Raw genomic sequence first — 22,856 nt, 5'->3', positions numbered from 1 at the left:
CATGGTAACTTTTTTATCCTTTCTTCAGCTGGACTCTTTTTTGGGGGGTTTGGGCTAAATTATATACACATTTTATTTAGAGCTGATGGGGTGCCTTCTGTTGATAGCAGGAAAGTCTTGTATGTTGTGAGCTGCTGTTACATGCATAGTAATTTAGTCGTCTGCCAGTTAATCTTGAACTTGTCTGAATGTTCTTGCTTTTTCTCTTTATGAGCCTCTCTCCAGAAGAGATTTCTGATCTTGTGAAATTATGTTTTTTCTTCTTATTAAAGCAAATGTTCTCAGCTCTTCAGAGCTGTAACATCTCTTTATGTAAAATATGTAACCATTTACTTCTGTCATCAGAAAAAAAAATCAAAATGAGAAATAAAGGGCATAGTCTAAAAAAAATTGATCTCTGTTTCATGCTTCCGAGATAACAATGGTTTTAGCTGATTGTGTACTGAGAGTTATACTTGGAATGACAAACATGGTTTAGAGGTCAATGTTTGGAAATGCATGCAAACGCTGCTGTTCAGATCATAGAAATACAGAGGAAATCAGAGCACTGAAAGGAAAGCAGTGTTAGTGTGATTGCAAGAATATGGAGTCTTATCTCACAGTATTTGGTGCTTATTTCCTCAATTTTATTTTGAATTACAAAGACAAATTGCTTAGCATATCCAGGCTACTGTTTTTAATGCTAGTCAACCCACAGTCAATATGAAACTTGACTCCCCACCTTGACCTTTAGTTCCCTCTTTTCCCATTCTTTTTTAAAAAGTACTGTCAAGTGGCTGGCTGCCTTCTTGGGAGTGAGTCCCAGAGCCCTGCTGTGTGGTTGTAAAACCACTGCAATACTTTCCAGTGAGACAGAAATTGGGGTCTTGTGCAAGGTCCTCTGAGCCCTTTTGTATCCTCCCTGGCAGTTTCCAGTCTTTTCTTTGAGCCTGCTAGAGACACCACAAATCAATCCTCTTCCCCTTTCCTCTGAGACTTCAGTCAGAAGCAGAACTGTAAATAGATTTACTATTGAACAAGACAGCCAAGTTTTGAATATTGATTTTTCATACTTTGTTTTTACATTTTTCATTATGTACATCTAAGGAAAGCATTTGCTGATGTTGGGAGCTGACAGTCAGCAGTGATGTGGCCATAGAACCCTCCAGAGGTCCCTTCCATCCCTCACTATTCCATGATTCTGTGGGGTTTGATTGCAGCCCCAGTGGCACTCACAGACCCTCGAGTTTCTGCCCACAGCGTGGCAAGGCAGTTGTTTGGTTGGTTGTGCAGAGAGGAGCATCCTGGGCATCCTGGATGCTTTGGGAAAGAGCATTCACACTCTGTCCTTTCAGTGCAGCTTCAGGAAAGCAAAGCTGGAGTCCAGTCCTTGCTTTCATGGTGCACAGACATCCTCACACACTCCTAGAAAATGGGGTTTTTCTTGGGGACTTACAAGCTAAGCCTTGCTTGCAGCACTGAAACCTGCAGCAAAGTACCTGTCAGAAAGAAAAGGAGAAATAGTGAGATGGATTCCATAAGGTCAAAAAGTCCTTTGAACAGAGCTGTGTGCTGGCACAAGAAAAATCCTTTCCTCAAGAGACTACAACAATCATGGGAGTATTTGACTATTTCTGTTATGTGAGAGGCAAAGCTACTTCTTGTGCATTTGGGATCAAAGGAGTCTTTTTCCTGCTCTGGAAATAGCATGCTTCTACTTTTGTTTCCAGATTGAAGTGCAGTTCGATAGCTTTTTTCATGTCCTCCTGGTTATGCTGCTGAAATATGATCTTACCTGCTATAAAATTTAACAAAAACCTAAGTTCTCTTTGAAGTGAGACAGAGGTTAAGTGTCTGGATCAGATGCCCTTCTGTAATATTCCTGTATTGTTTTACTACCATCTTTTTATATTCTCATTTTCCTAGTACTAGGGAAATAACAGCATGAAGTTAGATACTGGTAATGATAGATATAATGACAGATACTAATAGATATTAATGAAATACTAAATCCTATGTGAAGTCCTTGAAAACATCAGTTACCAGAATTTTTGGCTTCAGTGATCTTTAAAACAATCGTCCCAGGATCTTGAGGGTTATTTTATTGCACAGCAAAAACCAGAAACAGGTGGTTCACCTGATATTTTAGAGACTGGCATGCATGCTGAGACAGGGTTTGCTTCTGTGAGAGCATATGTTTTAGGTTTTGAGAACTCCTGCTAAAAAGTAGAACACTGAAAAATATTGCAAACTTCTTAGGAAAAAGCTTGCTCTCAGGAGAGGCTGCACCTTGGTTTCCTGTCTGTTTCTAGCCATTTAAAAGTCATTATTTATGATTTTTGGAATTTTCTTTGGTAGGAAGGTTTGGGGTTTATCAGTCTCATCTCTTGGGAAAATTGACTTCTTTTGCATCCTTTAAATATTAATTTCTGGAATCAGCACTTGAAAATCATACCAGATTTGATGAAAGTGAGCAATACCTAAGCCTTGTTTCAGATTTTTGACCAAAATCTGTACTATTTGTCATCTTCATTGGTTGATTTTGCTGCAGCAGTAAGTAAATCTGAAATTGATTGCTGTCAGAGCCATTTTGTGTATAAATTAATAAATTCAGAGAAGATAGAAGGTAATGGAAAATCTTGCAAAGAGCATAAGGAGGTGCAGCCAATTTGTGACAAACTAATGATTTAGTACCACAATGACTTCAACCTTTTGGGAGCAACTGCTCAGCTGGAGTATTGACTTTCATTGAAATTTCGGAAGCTGTCTGCCATTAAGTTTCACTTTTTACATGATGTATATTGCCACAGTTTTAAGGGCTGGATATGAAAAGGAGGGGGAAAAAGCATTTCCTAATTTAAGAACTCAACACTGAATGTGTCTCAAGTGCTTCAAGGCCCATCTATAAACAGAGCTTTGAAAGTAAGAGAAGCTACGTAGAAAGCATGAGAAATTTTACCTTTTTTTTCATGTCCTGCTGAAGAGGGAGAGCAAATTGGTGCACAGCTAAGCTGTCAGCCTCTGCTTCCAAATATTTAGGCATCTGTGCTCTTGATTTAAGGCCCTGTCTGTGTGTGGTTGTTCTTGCTTTGTAGTAATACCCTGCCACTGTGAAAGCAGCCACCCTCCTCCACTTCCAGCATTGTGAGAATGGAAGGGGTTTTGTGTTGGTGTAACTTCATTACAATTCAGGCTCTGTGTACAAACAGAGCCTCTAAAACACTTCAGGGCTGCATCATAGCCTTTCACTTTTAAAAAAAGCAAAAAAGCAAAATGGTGTCCTTGACTAAATAGACCAGGAAAACCCAGAAGCGTAGCCCAGCTTTTCTATTGTGCCTCCTTACAGAGCAGTATGCACTGCACACCAGGTCCATCCTGCTCAATTACCACCTCATGTCTCTAAAATGAGAGTAAAGCAATGTCCTTCCCTGCTATGAATGCTGAGTAAATATCTGCATAGATACAAAATACATGAGGTGGTGGTTTTATTTCAGAGTTAATATTTTTGGTTTTGTTGAGGCTCTCTCTCTCCTCTTCCATGTGTAAGTTCTTGCAGATTGTGGTTTTTTTCAGGTTATACTCAGCTTTAAGTGTTCTTACTCCCTCTTTCCCCCAATTACAGTCGTGTTCTCTGCAGTTGTGAATCTGGTATTACAGGACTTCATTGATTTCTGTCCTGTGATGGTTTGTCCTTGTATGTGGCTTTGCTCAGCATGAGGACTGTGTCTTTGAAGCTGATGAATTCTCGTGGAGGCCACATGCACAGAAATGTTCCCAAGGCAGGGGAGTGCTGTGGTGGGGGAAGGGGTCACGAGAGCCACTGCAAATGCTCTGCACAAGGCTCTGGCATTAATTCTGCTGCTGGGAAATGTATTAATATCTCCCGCTGAAATGTGATATTAATGTTTTTGCTATGTGCAAGTGGATGATTGGGTTGTCTGACATTTAAAAATTCCTATTTATTACAGCTCTCAAGTTTGCAAGCTGCTGTTTGAGTAGAGTACATGGGTGGATGTATCCTGTTTGCATTTCTAATGGAGTATTTCATCCTAACGGATAAAATTATACATGAAAATAATCTTTAGCACAAAATCTACACTCTCTCTTTGGCTGCTTCTTTTTTTTTCATCAAGGGCGATGTTGTCTGTATGACCTTAAAAAAATCCTTATCTCATAAAAGAAAATAAATGCCTTTTAGTCACATTACAAGGGAAAATGGTTCTGTTTCCTTGATCGGACTCAACACAACATCTTTGAAATTAATCTTGAAAAGTTCTCTGATTGATCTGGCTTTTTCTAGGTCACTGAGCTATATTTCCAAAGTGTTTATACAATCTATTGGAATCAATAAACAATTTAAACTGATGTAACTGCAGAATGTTTGCAAGTCCTAGGGAAAATTGAAAGTATGACAAAGAATACAGCTGTAGGAGTTTATTTCGTTTATCAGGACAAACAGTCATTGAAATGAAATGACTTTCCTTTGAACACTGCAATATGATAGTGACACCTTAATCACATAAATAAGTAGCTGGTGATTTTAAAGAGTTGTTATTGGTGATTTTGGGCAAATGGAATCCCTGTATTTATAGTCCAAGAAGCTGTGCAATAAAGGCTGTTTTATAAAGTATTTCCAATAGGGGAGTTAGAATATCATAAAAAGGTTTCACTTCAGATTATAGTTGTTGTGTTTCAGGCATGATTTTATTTTAGTTTGCATTTCAGGCATGATTTTATTTTAGTTGCCTTTCAGTTGGCAAATATTAACATTATTCTTTAAATGTGGATTAGACCCGATAGTTGTTGCTAAAATTAGACAATAAAAATACTAGAAAAGCTAATTAAAAAGAAGCTGGTACCATTTTTAATCACACTTAAGGTTTGATTTTTTTCTTTTTTTTTTTTTTTTTTTTTTCCCTATTTTTTTTGTTAAATGAAGTTTGGGGTCTGTGTGAGGAGCCAACATTTGTTATACCACAGCGCACACTAGTGGACTGATCCATAAAATCACCTGGAGAAAGAATTTAATAGTTCCCGAATTAAGTACTTAAATCTTCTTCTTGCAGACATAGCCATGTATTTTCTAACTGAATACAATAGCAAGCTGGGTTTTCTCTTTTTTTCCCAAAAGTAAATACATTTATCTCCAAGGATATTTGTAAATTTACGATTAATAACAATGACCTGAAGTCTTACATACGAATTTCATAAAATTTATTTCCCAAAGGCAATCTATTCCAACTTCTCAGAGCAAGCCACCTGAGTGCTGGAAGAACAGCAGCTGCTGTATAAATAAGGAAAAATGCCATGACTTCATGGCTCTATCTTTTATTTGTCAAGTGGGAAATGACTCACTCTTACTGCATCTAGGATGCAGATTTTTAAACATGCATCTCAGAGGTCCTTTAATATCAGTAAATGTTGTAAATTCTAATGGGAAGCCATAAGATGATAGTATCACTGCAGATCCTTTCCCTTACCTCTCTTCTTTTAAAAAAAGAAAGTGTGGGGTTTTTTTTCAAAACACAGGTGGTAGAGCACATGCATTGTAATGCAGTACATCAAATGGGGTTTGACTGCATTAGGGAAATGAACATTCCTTTCTGCTTAAGGGACTCACACTTCTGTTTCTTTAAAGGCAATGCTTTTCTCCCCTAACAAAATTCTCAAGCCATTTTACTTTCTTTTAGAAGAAGTTAGGTGAAATCTTTTAGTGCAACAGATTGCTGGATTCTAGTATGCAAAACAATTGCACAGCATGAATTTGCCATACATGCTCTTGGGTTTGGAATTAATTGTAAATTTCTCAGGACAGTCATTTGAATTCTGTAGTCAGCTTGGTGAAAATTGCTGCTTGTCGTGATCCAAGGATAAATAGCAATAAAATCATTAGAAACATGGGAATGCATCCCCATATAGATTATATGTTATATACTTCCAATATTGTGTCATTTCTTGGCACCCTTTCCTGAAAAAAAAATAGAAGCATTTTCAAGTAGATTAATTGATTTAAAGAAACTCATAAATAAGCTGAAAATACTGGTGCTGTTTAGAACCAAGAGAGATATTTTGGACATACAAACAACAGTAAGTGAATCCAAATAAGTTGCTCAGACAAAAGAACATAGAAGAAGATTACTCAAAAGCAGAAAACTGGTCACTTTTTAGTTATACTTCAGTCTCTGTCTCTGGTAATAAAAGGAATGATCCAAAAGATTGCAAAGAACTCTATGCCCTGCCTGCAACCTTCAAGATAATCTGTCACATCCCACTTTTGGGATCCTGCTTCCATTAATTTTTACATTGCCAGGCTGCTTGTTTTGCACTGAAGCTTTCTCTGTGTACTTGGTTTGTTCTTTTTGAAAGGAGCTGAGCAGTTCCTTGGCTGTATTGAAATTTCTAGAGGTTTGGTGAAGGTGAACTGCGCCAGGCACGATCAGACTGGGGATTTGAGAGTGACAGACTGGATAATGCAGGGAATGTGATAACTGGGAGAGAGGAGGGCAGGAAAGCTGGCACTCCCAGTCCCTGCACAGAGCAAACTGTGGAATCTCAGCCTCCAGAGTCATGCTGTTTCTCCACTGCATCAAATTTGGGAAGCCAGCAAAGCCCTTTGGTGTTCCTGGTGCTCCTGCTGCAGGCAAGGATGGCAGCTCCGTTCACAGCTGAGATTGCAGTGCCTGCTCTGCCGTGCTCACATTGGCATGATCCCACATCAGGAGCTGGGCTTTTCTGGGTGCCAAGTCAAGCTCTCAGAGCTTAGGCAACATTGAAATGAAGATGCACAATCTTCATTTAGTGCTCTGTCTCTTTGCAGTGTGATGAGCTTGTGTAAGTAAGCATTTCATAACTCCCCTCCAATTATGCTTTCCTTCTGTTGATGTCTCTTTTTAAAAAAAATTACATTTTTAATGTAATAATATGGTTGGCATGTAAACAATCATATTCTCAAAATCTTTGTTGCCTCCCTTAAGAGACTGAGGATAATTATTGATATGAAATTTCTGTCAGCTTCTGAACTTGCTCAGAAGGATGAGCTTCTGAGAAGGATGAGAAGGGCTTTTTTTAGTAAAGTGGAAAAAAATAATCCAAAACATAACAAGGTAAAATCCAAAAAGTAGCTGTTTGGTTTAAATTACCTGTACCAAGCAGCTACCTAGTTTTCAATATTAAAAAAAAAAAAAAAAAAAAAAAACCCAAAAAAAACCCAAACTTAAAATGCAGTTCCTCTCATGAAATAAAGACTGCAATTGCAAGTTTTTTACTCCATGTGTTTTCCAATTTGCATGCATTGGGGTTACCTTCCTTTTGATTGATTCCAGTGAAAAGAACTTCATGTGTGCAATACTTCCTTTAAAGAGGCAAATGAAACCTGATCACTGGGAATAGTATAGCTTTTTTATTCTGTAGGGACCACACAAACATTACAGAAATATTTCTCAAGTTACAAAATCACCAACATTTTCTATGTTTTTCATCTTCTGTTGCTGTTGTGGCTGTTAATGTTTATGCACTGTTTATGCACTGCTTTTCTTTACTTGTACTCCAGAGGAGAAGAATCAAATCGAAACATTGTGTGTGTTCCAAATAGAAGAAGGTAATGCATGCTTCATAATTAAAAGGAAAAAGAAATCTCTATCACAGAGTTTTTCAACAAGAACATATTTCTTCACTTTGTTTTTCCTCTTCCTCTTGCAGATTTGGCACTGGTTGGCCTTCACCAGCAAATATTGATGAGATCCATAAAAGAGTGAAAAATATTTTAAGGACACACAGAGCTAGACAGCGCCTCATATTTGTAAGTTTGACTGCAAACTCAATCTTTTCTCCAAAATGGCTGAAAAAGAGAACTGTGCCTACAGTCTTGGATTTATTATAATGTTGTCCTTTGGGACAGCCTTGATTGTAGAAATATGGGTTTGGTGTGTGAGCTCAACTGTTTCACACTGATTTCAGAAGCCTCCTTATCTTTCACCTTGATGAAGTAGTACAGGCAACCCTCTCATGGCTCACTGAGAACAACTATATTGGAGCGTGGGATTTTTTATATTTTGATTCTCCGCTCCCAATTTAAGCAAAAGATGTTACAGATGTGTGGAACATCAAGGTTTAACATGTTGTGCAGCTGCACATCAGCAGCTGCATGTATCCAGCTGTTTCTAGAGCTAATATTATTCTTCAGATGTGTGATTTTTTTTCCCTTAATTACCTGGCTTTCAATGAACAGAGCTCTTTATCTAATGAGATTACACCCAGGAACAGAGTATTTTACCTTTGATGAAATTTTGAGGTGTGGTTTTCGACAGACAAATTTTTTCCTATTGTGATTTTGAGAAACATAGTTTCTCAAAAAAATGCTGGAGCATTGTACCAGCTGAATAAGAAGATTGTTCATCTGCAGAGAATTTAGAATCTTGAGTGTGAGGTGAGGCAAAAGAAAGGTAGGATAAAAAGGTTGTAAGGATGAGAGATGATTATGATACAATGATGATAATGATGATTATGATATAAGATGATGAGGAGCTCTGGCATTCTAACTCAGAAATGTTATTGATGGGGTAGAAGAGGCATAAGTCTCCCAAAGTGGAGAAAGGCATCTTTTTTTTGCTTCAGTTTCTCTCTTAGAAAATAGAATGTTGACAGAAATCTGCTTTTGAATGTTGGTGCAATTTTAAGTTGCTACTGTCCCCAGCTGTCCACCTTTCCCCTCAGCTGTAGTTCCCTGTATCAGTGGGAAGTGGGATAGAAAGTGTGAGATGGTGCCCTGATGTCCCCCCTCACATTTCCCACAGCAAGAGCAGGTGCAGCTGCCTGGGATGGGGGACTCCACTGGCTACAGGAAGCCCATGGCAGAAGTGATCTTTGTTGTCTTGATCCAGTCCTGCAAGATGGATTGAAGAACATCACTCTGAAGCCCTTATTTATTTATTTAGTTGTTTGCTTGTTTGTTTATTCATGTCCCCAGATTTAGTCATGTTGGGCAGCTCAGTGTCTTACCTCATTCTCACTTAATCTGATTCTTTTCTCATTTCTGTTCAATGTTCATGTTTAGCTTAGTTGTTGTGGGTTTTGTTTTTAACTCAGAAAAACCTTGTCTCATCCATACTAAGACAGTTTGATCTAGTTCATGCTGTACCTCCCTGAGTTATTATATGAATGTTATGATTTTGTGAGCTGCTGCCTCTCAAATAGAAGATTCCCATGACATTTTTCTGTGTTTCAGCCACTCAGAATAGGTACAAATCATGTCAAATGCTCCCCTGATGTTTCAATGAAGTTAAGATAACAAACTGGATTTCCTGATAGTCCAACACCTACATGTAATGAACACTTGCACAGCCTGAACCATCTGCAGTGATTCTTGACTGCTTTTCTCAAACAGTAGACCATGACTTTATGATAAGGAGGGTTGGATGATTGGTTATATGGTCTCTCCATACAGTCAAAAAGACTCTGTAAACATTGTGCTGGAATTCTTGAATTGTGATATTTTCTGCTGGCGCTCTCTTGGTTCACCTTGTGATTTCCAGAATCAAACACTTGCTGAATCCTCACAGGGATTAATAAGCAGAGATGATACTGTGTCCTCTTCTGTTGGAAAACCTTGTGTTTCTGCCCTAAAAAATCCAGCTATTAGGGTATTTAATTACCCACCTGATCAAGCCAGTGCTGGCAAAGGACCATTTTTCTCATTCTGTTTCCTTCCACTGAGCAAAAGGAAGGGAAGGATGCTACAGAGAAGTCTTGTGGTGTCAGATAGTTGTGTAGAGCTGGCTCATGAAAGCTGTGCTAACAGCAGCTGACCTAATCAAAAAAGAAAAAAAATATCCTTGCAGTGAATGCTTTAAAATTCACCAAGACAGGTTGTGCTTCCCCACATGGCCCAAAATTGAGGCTGTGGTATGGCTCAGCAGATGGCTGAGGTAAATTGGTCATCTTGAAAGTGAGGGAGTAGTAAAGCAATGTGGTGAGCACATTCTGGCTCCAATCTAGATCCTCTTCAAACTTTGAAAGGTTAAAAAGTACCTCTTATTCTGTTTCACTCCAAAGAGCCTAATACTAAATAACCATTCCCAGAAGCATACAACTGTGTCTTCCAAAATTTCTTTTTCATAATGCTCTGCAAAATAGTGTGACTGGAGCTCTGCTGCAGATTCCTTGGGGTGTCCACTGTACCCTTCTGCTGTGACATTGTGACAGTATTGTAATGTTTCCATCTTTTTTTTTTGCTTTCCAGATCATAATTTGCCTCTGGCAAATGCTGCAGAATTTTATTTACCACTGTACCCCATTTCCTCTTCAGTGCTTTGTAGTCTGTGACTGCTGGAGGAAGAGAGCTCTCCTGTTTACAAACACACTTATTACCTTGTATTTCACCACAATAAATTCTCTCAGGTTTTTCCTCATCCATATGCTGCTGTTCAGCTTGCTCTGCATCTTATTGCCATCTACCACTATATTTCTTGTCTTTTCTCCCAGTTCTGTGTTACCAGCAAGTGTGATTATTTTTACTGCAGTCTTTTTTTCCAATTATTTCTCCTATAGCATGAAAGATGACTTTGTTTAGTAGTCCTTACAGCAATTGACTTGTGCTGAAAGCATCACTTAATATCACCCCTTAAGTAGGGTCTTTGCTCTTCAGAGTAGAGTGAACATGATTGTGTGTGCTGGAATTTCTACCATCCCATCTCAGGTGAGCAGCTGGCTCCCTCCACATGGGTGTTTTCTTTCTTTCTTACTTAAGAGGGCAAATTTGGGTTAATTAATGTCTAGATAGCATTTGGAAGGTAAAACTGCATTCTAGCAACTGAGAATACCTGACTGAAGGGTCATTAAGTGCATCAGATATTTTTTAAAGTTCAGTAAGCATGTATTCAACCTTGGATATGAAATTCAAGAATTGAGGTGTGTGCAATGCTTCTGCCTTGTAAAACACATGAAATAGATAACATAAGTTTTAGGTGTTTTTTCCCCCTTTCCTGCAAGGAACACAAAAGCAGTATGTTCCATAGCATTTTGCCAATGTGTTTATTGGGGTTTATTGAAGCTTTTGCTGTCTGCATAGTTCTCTAGATCTACACTGTCTAGAAATTCTTTCCAGTTTATTACCTGAAAATTATTAGCTGAATTGTAGTGAACTTAATTAAAAGTGTTCATAAATGGCATTTGGCTCATTACACTTTGTCCCTTTCTCCCCCAAGAAATGTAAGCACTTTAATAGTCCTCTAAATGGAAAGAAAGTATTTTTGAAATGAGATCATTGTAATCAGAAACCAAGGTAATGAGAATTTGATTTCTGGGTTTTTTTAGGATGATTTGCCTCAGACAAGAGAACCTACAGATAATAAGCCCTTGACTGTGAGTGAGCTGCGGAGCAGGTATGGAGTTTTTTTCTGACCAAGACAAAACAATCATACTCAATATTGTCCTTTACATTTAGCTACAAATTTCTCTTCCCATTTTGAGCTTTGTCCTGTATTGGACAGGGAAAAGGTTTCAGGAGGCGTTACTCATACTAAGCTTTCTCACCTAAAAGCAAAATACAGTTAAATTATTGTTCCTTTGATGTCCTTTGGCACTGTGTCAGTATAGTCTTCATAAAACACTGGGTTTGGAACTGGACTTGGCTATAAAAATGATTCTTGGGCAGACGTTTTTGGAATTTGTCAACCAGAGGGCAAATGTCACTTTTAAAATAATCACTTGGTTATTTTTCCTTTAAAACTATGGGAGTGCAAAAATAAATTTAAGTTTATATAGTAATATGGTTTGAGGCTCAGTTTTTGGATTGTCCTTTTTTTGGGTTTGTTTTTTTTTTTTTTTTGGCAAAACAGATATTTGGAAAAGAAAAGCATTTTCCAAAAAATACAGCAAATTTATATGGTATAGTTTAGTGATTCAGCATGCTGTATTTCAGAAGCTTTCTTGGAAACCTGAGATCTTATAAACCTGGTTTATGTACATTAATTACTCTGTGTGCTCCTCACTTACATGACCAGGGTTTAATTTGATAATTTACTTATAAGATACCAATTACATTGGTTTTGATTACTTCTGTAGTAGAAGTTACCAATACTGATGTTCTATGTGTATGCACACAGTATTTTGTACAATGTTTTGAGTACCTATTGGAGGAAAGATACTAAGTATTAGAAGTCTTTTTTGGGCTCCTGTGGCTTTTCTGGTTTTCTTTATATTAAAGGAGAAGTCCTAGAACTGTAGTGCTATATTTGAGAGGTGTTGCCATTAGAAAAGGCTTTATTTTGATAGTTAAGTATCTCACACTGTTTTCTAACAATGGCACCCCTAATCACCACTGTATACACCTGAAAGGAGGGTATTTCTATATGGGTACCATAACAAACTTCTTCTTGAAATTTATAAGCTCCAAAAAGTTCATTTCTGATTTGCTGACTTCTTTAAAAATCGCTGTGGTTTGTAATCCCCTCCGTGCAAGGGATTACTCCAACTTCCATATGGTTGTAAAGTTGCTGCTGCAGTTGTGTCTGCTGTACTGTGCTCACTCCTGTATTCTGTGTAGCCTTTCTGCTCCCTTATCCTTTGTCCTGACAGCTGGGGCAATTAAATTGTTTAGGATGTGTTTGTGAGAGAGAAAGTGCAAGTTTTTGTTTTGAGGCAGCTTTGGGACTTGGAGATTTACGCTGAAACAGCAGACCATGAAAAAAAAATGGAAAATAAACCTTAATACTCCAGAATCCTGAAGGGATGGGATATGAAGTGTGGCACTCGGGTTGGGAAAGGACTGCTCCTTGCTTTAGAGGCCAGCAGCACAGGGGGTGAGACATTAAGGCCTCGAGGACAGTCACATTGCTGAGTGCTTGCCACAGTGCTCATAAACAGCACACAAGGACAGAGACAGAGTTCATGGAAGGACAGGGTACTGTCGACCAAATGCTGGCAGTAAAGTAGATGGATGATTGAAAACCGCTGGGAGTAAGGAAAAGGTCTGTGTTTTGTGAAATATTTAGTATATGATTCACTCAGAAAAGAACTTCTGGGACTCTTAAAGGAGATGTATGAGGGAACAAAAGCATATGACAGGTATTTCAGAGCAGGGAGTTGCGTGCAGAAATCCTGCTGTTAATATGATTTGTGAGTGTAATTCCCAGATTGCTTAGCTCAGGTTGTCAGCTGGTTTCCAGTTGAGACAGGAGGGGGAATCTTCCCTACCTTGGCTGTAGCTTTGTCCAGGTGTCTCATGCACAAGTGGCTGGCTAATGGAAATGCCTCCTCCAAAAAGAGAAGGGATAATTAGGCCTTTTTACAAGACTTTTTCAGTACCAGAATAAGGAACTTGTAGAAGTTGCTGTTGGTTTTTGAGTCTTTACTGCAATTAAAGTGTTGGGGTTTGAGTGTCTCCAGGTAAATTCAGCTTTTAGGAGAAGAAAGGGCAAGCACAAAGATGCTGCTGGAAATGGATTCCAAGGAAAAGAGTGTCAGAGCTGTTTGTTGTATAGTTACAAATGCTGTGCCTGCTTGTTGGCCTGAGAATTCTCCATCAGAAGTGAGGTACCACAAACTGCAGGAAGGAGAAAGTGAAACTGCAGTTGTTGATGAGTCCCCAGGGTGTTGACTTGTCTGCATTTGACACAGGCCTGTATAGCTGCTCTATTGATTTTGGTTGGTAGGTTGGTTTCTTTGTGTCCAAACTGTGAGGCACAATTATCTCAGGATGATAAACAAGTTTAAATTTGCTTCATGCCATTGACTGACTTTAAATGATGGAGCCTTTTTGAATAAGTGTGAACGTGGCCTTCCTCTCTTTTTAATGTTAGAGCCATACAAGAGGTCTTACTTTATTTGGTGTAGGTTGGCATCACCCTAATATTTGAATGTAAGAAGTTTAAAAGCAAAAGCTGATCCTTCTGTTGTTTTTTTTTTTTTTCCATGGGACAGTAGAAGCTTAGAGATGTGAATTTAGAAAACCGATCCTACATCTTCCTCTTCTTCCCCTTTTCTGTTCTTCAGATGAAAACCTGGTGTTTTGATGCAGATGAATACATGTATTCATGGATGTGGCCTAAGGTTTCTTTCAATTTTGTCATATGTTGGCTGATAGTAGCTTGAGGATGAAGTTTTAAGTGCTGGTTTGATTGCAGAAGACACTACCATTAATAAATGACGTGCATATAAGAAGCTGTAAAGCTTCCCTGTGAAATGTAATCCATTTCCTAAGTGAAGATGGTCACCTTAAACTTCACATTTCCAGTTTCATTTCCCAGAGAACATTTGCAAAAGCTGAAGATTACTCAGTCCTAATTTTTAAGTGTCTTAAGTGCCTAAATCTCTGAGCAGATGTGAAAAATGTCATCTCAGTTGTAATTTTTTTCTGATGATTTTTGAGCTTCTTGTTTCATGCTTTATTACAGAGAAATTGGTCATTTAATTATATGACACAAACCTTTGTTTTGAAAGTGTCAAGAGGAAGCAGATAGTCATGATGTTGAGATATAAACTACTCAGACTTGTCAGTGTTTTGTAATGATTTGCAGAGTATGAATTTCACTTCATAGATCTCAGGAATAATTTCTCAAAGCAACTGAAAGATGAGCCTGTATTTGTGTTTAGTATTAAAACAGTAACACAGAAGATGGGGTGGGGAAGGAACCCTGGATTGCCACTATATCAAAATGCAGTTGGTAGAAAACTTAATCCATGATGCTTCCAATACAGCACTTTACAGCTGCAACCACAGTAATTTAATGTCCCCCTGATAGATTGTCTTCATATTGAAATAGCTGCTTGTGGTTACAATTTCACCTTCAAAGGACACAAAAATCCTACTGTGTTGCTCTTGCCTAGTCACACAGCCTGCAAAAATACAGCAAAGTTCCTGCAGGTTCTCTGAAAATTAATTCTATTTGGGGGCATTACAAAGTGTACTCAGATAAGTGGGGGAGGATTTGTGTGAATGAATAACATGGAGGGGGTGGTTCTCATTTCTTAAAAGTAGCTGCAGTGCAGTTTTAATTTTGGTTTGTGGAAGGCAATCTGTGCTAAGCAGCTAACATTGGTATTTCTGCTGGTTTTGTGCCACTGATTCCTCTTCCATATCTTGATTTGATCATTGTTTCTTATCTTCTTTCCTCTGACAGTTCTCCAGTGCAGCAGAGCACTCCTGTTCACTTGGATAGTGGTGAACATTGGCCTGGTCCTGCAGCTGTGTACAAAGAGAAGCCTCACAGAGCAATCTTGGAGGAGAGTCTTGCAAAAATATATAGAGAGATGTATGAAAAAACTGCTGGTGCTGTTTCAGACCACAAAACACATTCCTGAAAGCAACTCACCTGAAAATACACAGTATATAGTATTTGAAACTAAACCTATTTTTATACAACAATATTTGTATTCTATTTTTTAAGCTGTCTTATGGTTAAGCAGGGTTTTGGAGAAATGGGGATTTGGCCTGGGCTGAAAAAAGGAAATAATTAACATTTCATTCCCAAAAAAAAGAAACAATAATCCCTAACAAAAAATCCCCTCTACAATTAAGCAAGATGGTGTTGCTCCTTTGAGACTCTGAACACAGAGTCATTTGAAGACTAATGGGTCTGCTGGACATCCCTTTGTGACATCAACTCAGGTTTCAGCTGCAGCCAGTTCTCATTAAATATCTAAATCTATTTAGCAACTTTAACAGAATTGGTTGAAGAAGCAACATGTCCTGGTGGGCAGAGGGGAGACCCAAAGGGGAAGTTGAATGTGAGTGTTGGTTTAAAAGTGACCCACCTAGGACAAAGAGAATTGTTTTCTAGACACTTGAATTATTTTGGAGAATGGCACAAACTTTGGTACTGTGGGACCCATCAGCATGTATTTGAAGTAGTTTTGAGCACCTTCAGTCACAAGTGTTCTAATACTATGAGATTCTAAATGAAAACCACCCAGCCCAGCAGCCTTTGTGTGAGATGAAAGGTCATCTTCACACAGCCTTTGCATTTGAAAGCTTCCATGTTCTCCTAAATGCAGCCATGACATTTGCCAATACACTTGTCATTTTAAAAATATGAATAAGAAAGGACTGTGCAGGGGGAAAGACCAGAGCTAGTCAGCAAGCTCCTTGTGTTCTGTACAGGCCTTCTGAAATTCCTGCATCACAATCCCACCTAATTTGGAGCCTGTCCTTCCCGGTCTGCTGGGATCCTGTTGGCAGCAATCACTTCGTTTTTGCTAAAGGCCACCAAATGTTCATCAGCAGTTCGATGCTTTCCCCAGGGATGGAACCTTTTCAGCCTTGCACTGAGCAGATCCCACATTAGCAGACCAGGGCAAATTGCCCATCCATTGAAAAGCTGAATGTTTTAAAAGGGCAAGAGTGTCCATCTCCTGCTTCCCCCCAGAATGAGGAAAAAACAAATGCCTGTTCTGGCTGCCTCCCTCTCTGAGCAAACACAGGCAGCTCCACCGATGCCATTTTACCTGTTGTGATGAGAGAGAGGATAAAGCTAGCAGTACAGATGGCACAACATATGACTGGAACCTGCCAGCATGCCTACATAAACAAAAAGCCAGTCTATTCTGCCTTCCCTCCTTTAATGCTGAGACAACATAATTGATTTGAGAAAGCAGTTGGTGAGCAATTCTGCTGGTGGGAGAGCACGTGGAGGGGCTGTGTGCTGCTGTTTCAGGCAAGGGCACTCTCAGAGGAAGTGTCTCACATACAGACATTTCTATTTCTTGTAACTGTTGGACAAGTTGAAGTGGATTAACACTGATAACTTCCTGTGCCTGCTGCCATTTAGCACATTAGTGCTTTCAGAGGGCATTAGTGGCACCCTCTCATGACATGCTGAGTCACTCTGTGAAGTACCAGGACACTTTTTGTTGCAGAAGGGAAAAGTAGAATTTGTGCAAGCTGTGTCCCTGAAGGCATGGAGGCCATGGAGGGTTGTGCTACCAGGACGTGGTGGTGTTCACTGCCCTCTCCAGTGACCCCACGTTTGTCCACAAAGGAATAGTTTTCTTCCTTCTCAGAGGAGTAGCTGTATTGAAGTAGATCCTAAGTAGGTGGGGCAGATTCTGAGAAATACTTTCTAAGCTTTTGGTGTAAAATTAATCTGTTGAATCCTGAAGGGTTTTGCAGCTTCCTCTATGTGTTTGAGCCATAAGATGCAGTTTTCATTCAATATTCTCTGTGCATTCCCTCCCCAGTGTCACAGCTGAGTAAAAGTTAGTCTTCTGAAGATTGGCTGCTCCCCTTTGGCCTCATCTGGCTCCCTGACATAGAAAACCTCTTTGATTTTTCCCTCCCCAGCAATCCAGCAGATTTCAGTCCCTGTTTGTTCACTGTGTGAGAAGGCCTAAATGCTGAGGGATTGTTGTGGGGTTTTCTGTATGTTGGATGAAGGACACAATTTGCCATGAACTGAATACACAAGGGGATGAGAAAGGTTGGGAGCCACTGTAAGAAAGCAAGGTGGTGCTTTCAAAGGGTCCAAGGAATGGTTGGAGGATATCTGTTTGATTCCCCTAGCTAAAAAAAGGAAGCATATGGTAATATGGCAACCTTCAGTTCTCATCAAAGATTAAAAATTTTTCAGCAAAGGTGAAAACTGGATGGGAGAAAAAAATGTCATTATTGAATTTTGAGCAGTATGAATATTCTCAGTGTAGCCTTCTTCTGCAACATAACATCAAATGGAGCAGACAGACTGAGTACCTCTGGCCCTGCTCCAGCTGGGAGGGAGATGTGTGTTCAGTGTCTCTCTGAATCAGCTGCTGCAGGAGATGTTCCTCTCCTGGGTCAGTTATTCCACAGCTCACACTGTGATACAGCAAAGAGTGCTCTCTTCCGAGCACTGTGCTGGAAATCCAGTTTGGCAAATGGAAAACTTTCCTCTGGAATGTGACTTTGGGCCCAAATTACTCTGATCTGTCCCTAGTATCTTCGAGGCACTTTGTTTTCAGAGGCATTTTCCCTTTCCCTGTTTGCTCAGGTGGCCCTGCCAGCCCTCCCAGCTCTGAGCATGGCTGCTGCTCTGCCCCTGCAGCCCGGGAGCAGTGGAGGTTCAGGCACTGAACCAACACAGCAATAAGCTCTAATTGTTTACTGCACCTTGCCTTCTAATACAATTTAAATCCCTTCTATCAAATGCAAATTTCTAGGTGCCTGAGTGGAGCTTTAAATAGCATTTGCTGTGCTCCTTCCTTATCTTTTGCCATCCTCAAAGTTCCAGTGACAGTGGGATGGCATAATTCCACCCCTGTTGTTTTAGCTCCTAAAGGAAAGCTGCCTACTCGAATCTGGCAATAATGGGCCAGATGAGGAGTGAATTGGTGCTTTTCTGTGCAGTCTGTGTCTCTCTTGCCCTCCCCAAGTTATTATAACCCACGGGTGTTCTCACCAAAAGCTGTTCAGCTTCCAGTGATGCTTGCAGGATGCAATCAGTGCAATATTTTAATCACTTTCAGTTTAGTGAGTCAGACTCTGCTTCCTACTTGCTCCCTTCCATCTCTCCTATGAATAACTTGGTGCAGTTTAGGATCTTGGGCTGGCTTTAGACAAACTGCCTGCCTGTGTTCAGGAGAAATGCAAATCCATCCTTGGCTGACAGTAGCTGCTTTGGAAATCACTAAGTCATTGACCTGATGTGAATTAAAGGCAAAAATGTCAAACTCTTTAATGATTTGCCTTATCTAAGTTTTTGACTTAGAGGAAGAGAAGCTTAAATTGCTCCACTGAGGATAAGAAACCTAGGGATGGCTGGAGTAATGGGAACAGGTAGAAGCAGCTTTGTAAGATGGATGGGGAGCTGTGTTTATGCTCCAAAGCTGAGCAGCTTGGGAAGTGATGAGGGCTGTTCTTTAGACTGTGCATCACATGTTTGAATTTTACTATTACTTCAGAGGCTGCCAAAATTATCAGGGGAGAAAAAAATCTACCTGGAGATGTTCAGAATCTATTTTTGGGGTAAAATAACAGAACATTTAGCTCTGCTCAGTATTAAATAGTCTTTTCCAAACTCCTTCTCATTGTTACCTCAGCTGTAAAATGGGGAGTTTGTGCTCTGTTGAAGCTTAATTAAATGACTGTGAAGTGCTTTGGGATCCTGAGGTGAATGTTAAAGAAATTATTTTATGGAAGCCCGGCTGAAAAGTCCCATCTCATCTCCAGGTTACTAAAAAGGCTTTATTTTAATTTTCCCAGGTTTATTATGTTTTAATCAGACAATTATTAAACAAATCTTAATCAGATTTAATAGATTTCTATCTTGATCAGAGAGGGCTAGAAAAGATAATGAGCTGCTTTACTACATGTGCTCTTAGGAGCTAATCTTTGCAGTTGGTATCTTGCTCAGCTTCTGTCTCCTGCGTGATCCAGGTTCATATCCTCACACTGATTGCTCTTATGATACCTTTTTTATCTTTTTTTAAATATAAATTATGTTTTTCATCCTGATGCCTTAGTGCTGTTTGCTCTGTGTACTAACCAGCACTGTTAACATCTCTCACATCATTTATCCTCATCCTCTCCCCAGGAACAAAGGGTGCAATGTGCCATGGCTTTGTCAGGGAAAGCTGGAAGGAATCTCTGCCTTCCCACTCCATATATGAGGAATAATATGGTACATAATTCTGCTCTTCCAGATTTTTAAGCTTGAAATGTTTTCTGAAACACTGAACTATGCAAGAAAATTCTCAGCCTTTTAGCAGTGGTCTCTTGCTGCATAAATCTGGTAATGTGGAATCTCTGGGTCACAGGAAAGGCCATGGTGTTAATTACTTCAGTGGTCATGAAGTGATCATTATCAGGATGCTGAGAATTTGTTTGGTAATCAAGGAATTTGAGGAAACTCAAATCAATGAAATTGAGCCTCTTGGTTCCAGTGAGAACACTTGAAGCTGAGAGAGGACAGCACTTCTAGGGCTGATCCTGATGAGCTGCCTCCCTGACAGAAGGGGTGTCTGCCTTGGGTGATGTCTCTGGGAGCAGCAGGGAATTGCTCTTTGCCCAGTTCCTTTCAGTCCCAACAAATGCAGCAGCCTTGTGGGAAGTGATTGAAGCCCCCAATATTCCTGTTTCCATTGCACAGGAGCTGTTAAGCAGAAGCCTCCTTGATTACTGTTGGCTTCTGATGCTTTCCCCCATGGAATTCAAAACATCATCAACCAAAGCCCTTCAAAGATGTGGCTGTAGCTCCTTTTATCAGTGTTGGCTTGCCAAAGGCATGGGGTTTGTTCCCATTTTATCTTTGTGAGAAATTCTCTGAAGTGTGGTGATAATTTGTCTGGATGGCAGCATAAAGGAACTGTAATCTTTCTCTTTGCTTGATCCATGTGGAGATTGTGCTTTTTCTTGGTGTGCATTTCCCTTCAATTCTGGGTGATTGCCTCTGGTCCAGCAGAGAACTCCTGCAGCCTGAGCAGTGGGATCTGAGCCACCTTCTCACCTCCTCGGGGAAGGGAGTTTGCTGCTGGTTCATGAGGATTTACTGATCCTGAGGAGACAGCACAAAGGTTCTGTTCTGTGGCCAGGCCTTTGCACACCCCTGTGGAGCTGATGGCATGGAATGAAGAGAGCTTCACACAGAGCAGGGTAGGAGCCTGGGAGCAAGGCAGACAAGGAGAGTGGCATGCCATGAATTATGCACTTCTATACCATGAGTTATCAGTGTAGGAAATAGCCTGGACAGCTCCTGAGTAACAAAAGCACCATTTACATCACTGAGTGGTGGTGAATTCTAATGCTTGTATTTGTATTGTCACCCTGACTGTAGCTGTAGGAACTGTTTCATTCAGGATTCCAGTAGTAAACACTTGCTAAGAGGTTGCTTTCCCTGCCTGCCTTGTTTTCACCACAGTCATCTAGTGTTTACACACATTTTAGCCTCTGTGCCATTTTTGAAGGCTTTATTTGTCTCATTTATGTTTCTGGTTTGGATAATACTTAAATATGAAATCCATCTGGGAAACATATTGTATATTCACGTTGAGGGGTAAAACCAGTTTTTAATTAAAATTTTATACTGCACTTGTATTTCACTTTGTCCTGTTTTATTATGAAACACTTCAATCTTCTTCCTAAAACACATATGTCTTGTGCGTTTCAAGATGTTCCTTGTTGCTCATGCAGAACCAGTTTGGGAGCTCTGTCAGCACAGTGCCATATGTTCTGGGCTTCATTTAGCTTCTCTGCCGTTTGTGGAGGCAGCAGATTGGATGGAATGCAGCTCAGCTCGGCTCCATTCTTCTCTTTGTAAACTTGTCAAGAGATAAAAAAAGCAGGGAGAAGGAAAACACTGAATAATACTCGAGTGAGTTGAATTATCAAGAAGTTATGGGAATGTGGCCAATCAAAATTGAGGTTTCTCATGTATTTGAGGATTTTCCTTAACTGCGGCTTTTGCAGAGCCTATAAATTGATGCATCCCTCAGTGCTACCCAGTCTTACACCCAAGACCTCACTGAAGATTGAGATATAACCAGAGTCATTTGGAAATGACAAGCGTGAAGTGCTCGATTTTGCATTGATCTGCTGGTTTAAATTTAAAAAAAAAGAAAAAAAAGTGAGTAGATTTCACAGAATATTCTGAGCTGGAAGGGACCCACGAGAGCCATTGAGGCCAGCTCTGAAGTGTGTGGCTCATACAAAGATCAAAGCCTGCCCTCAGTGTTGTTTGCACAAGCTCTGGAGCAGGAGCAGGTGGAGGGGTCCTGCTCCTCCCTGGTGTCTTCTGGCTCTGTGAGGATCACACTCCACTCTTTAAGTGCCTGGTATTGAAAAGAGGAAGCTCAAGAGTGATGGTGCCCTCCTGCTCAAGCAAACACACACAAACCCAAGAAAAGGTCACTTTTCTTACCAATCCATTCCTGTTTCTTCCCTGTTCCCCATCATCTGACCATGAACCAGTGGGAGCCATCAGCCTTTGATCCATGGCTGGTGTGTAGGCACATCCCAGCCATATCCAGGGGCTCCAGGCACTGCTCTGCTCTGCCCAGAGATTTCAGGACCACCACAGTGGCTTTGACAGAGGACCAGGGTATTTCTGTGATTCTGTAACTACAGCTTAAAAACAAAACCAAACCCAAAAGAATAAGAAACTGGCAAAAAAAGGAATCCTTATTTCTCTGCCTCCCCTTTGCTGAGGTGTGAGGCTGGAGGGGAAGGGCACGAGCAGCTGCTTGATGTGGCTGTGGAGGAGAGGGGAGGGAAACTTCTGCAGTCCTGACCTGAGGTCGGTCAGAAATCACCAGCTGGAGTGACATGAGTGTGAACCTGGTTGAAGTGACAGGCAGCTCAGCCCCTGGGACTCTATTTACATATGTTTAAAACAAACAAAAGAAAGCTGCCTTTGTTCCCCAGGAAAATCTATTTACTTGGCATTCAACTCGTGTATAAGCTGGAAGTTCTTTCACAGAAGTAGAAACAAAGCGAGTGACATTTCTGCTTTGATGTGAGGCTGCAGCTCAGATTTGATTTTGAAATATGAGAGTAAACTGAAACTACCTCCAATTTAAAGGTGGATTTTTAATGACCTTAAAAGTTTTGAAAAGTTTTTTTCCTCTTCCCTTAGGGATCAGAAAAAATTATAACAGTAATCTTACTCATAGCTGTAAGTCTACAGAGACAGTGGCTGTAGGTTAATGAAAAATTGACACTGCTACTTGCTGTGCTTCCAGCAGAATATTTTTTTACTTCAAACTGAAGTGAACTATTGCACTGTGTGAGCTGGTTATGAGTCTCACATATTAAACTGGATGCTGCTTTTGTGGAAGTCACAGGAGCAAGTCACAGAATTTCAACAATTTCTGGTTGGAACACATGCTGCAGTAATTATTGGGTTGCCCTGGTCCTTCCTGCAGAAATAAAGAAATAAAGAATTAAAGAAATGAAGAATTAAAGGTTGCTGGGTTAG

General features: G+C 40.0%; 1 protein-coding gene across 1 annotated transcript in view; it reads left to right on the top strand.

Moving 5' to 3' along the window:
- The window catches only part of SPATA6 (spermatogenesis associated 6), a 41,494-nt gene extending 20,517 nt beyond the window's left edge, over window positions 1–20,977 (top strand). The window contains exons 11-13 of the mRNA XM_071436685.1: window positions 7,678–7,777; window positions 11,290–11,357; window positions 15,096–20,977. Coding sequence (XP_071292786.1) covers window positions 7,678–7,777; window positions 11,290–11,357; window positions 15,096–15,276 — 349 coding nt within the window. The 3' untranslated portion in view covers window positions 15,277–20,977. The remainder of the gene's footprint in view (window positions 1–7,677; window positions 7,778–11,289; window positions 11,358–15,095) is intronic.
- Window positions 20,978–22,856: the final 1,879 nt, after the last annotated feature.

The sequence above is a fragment of the Agelaius tricolor genome, unplaced genomic scaffold (genome assembly GCF_023055355.1).
Source record: "Agelaius tricolor isolate 1412-34295 unplaced genomic scaffold, bAgeTri1.0.p SCAF_11, whole genome shotgun sequence".
Classification (NCBI taxonomy): Eukaryota; Metazoa; Chordata; class Aves; order Passeriformes; family Icteridae; genus Agelaius; species Agelaius tricolor.
Note: the sequence above shows the minus strand (reverse complement) of the source record. Positions and strands in the feature narration are given on the sequence as shown.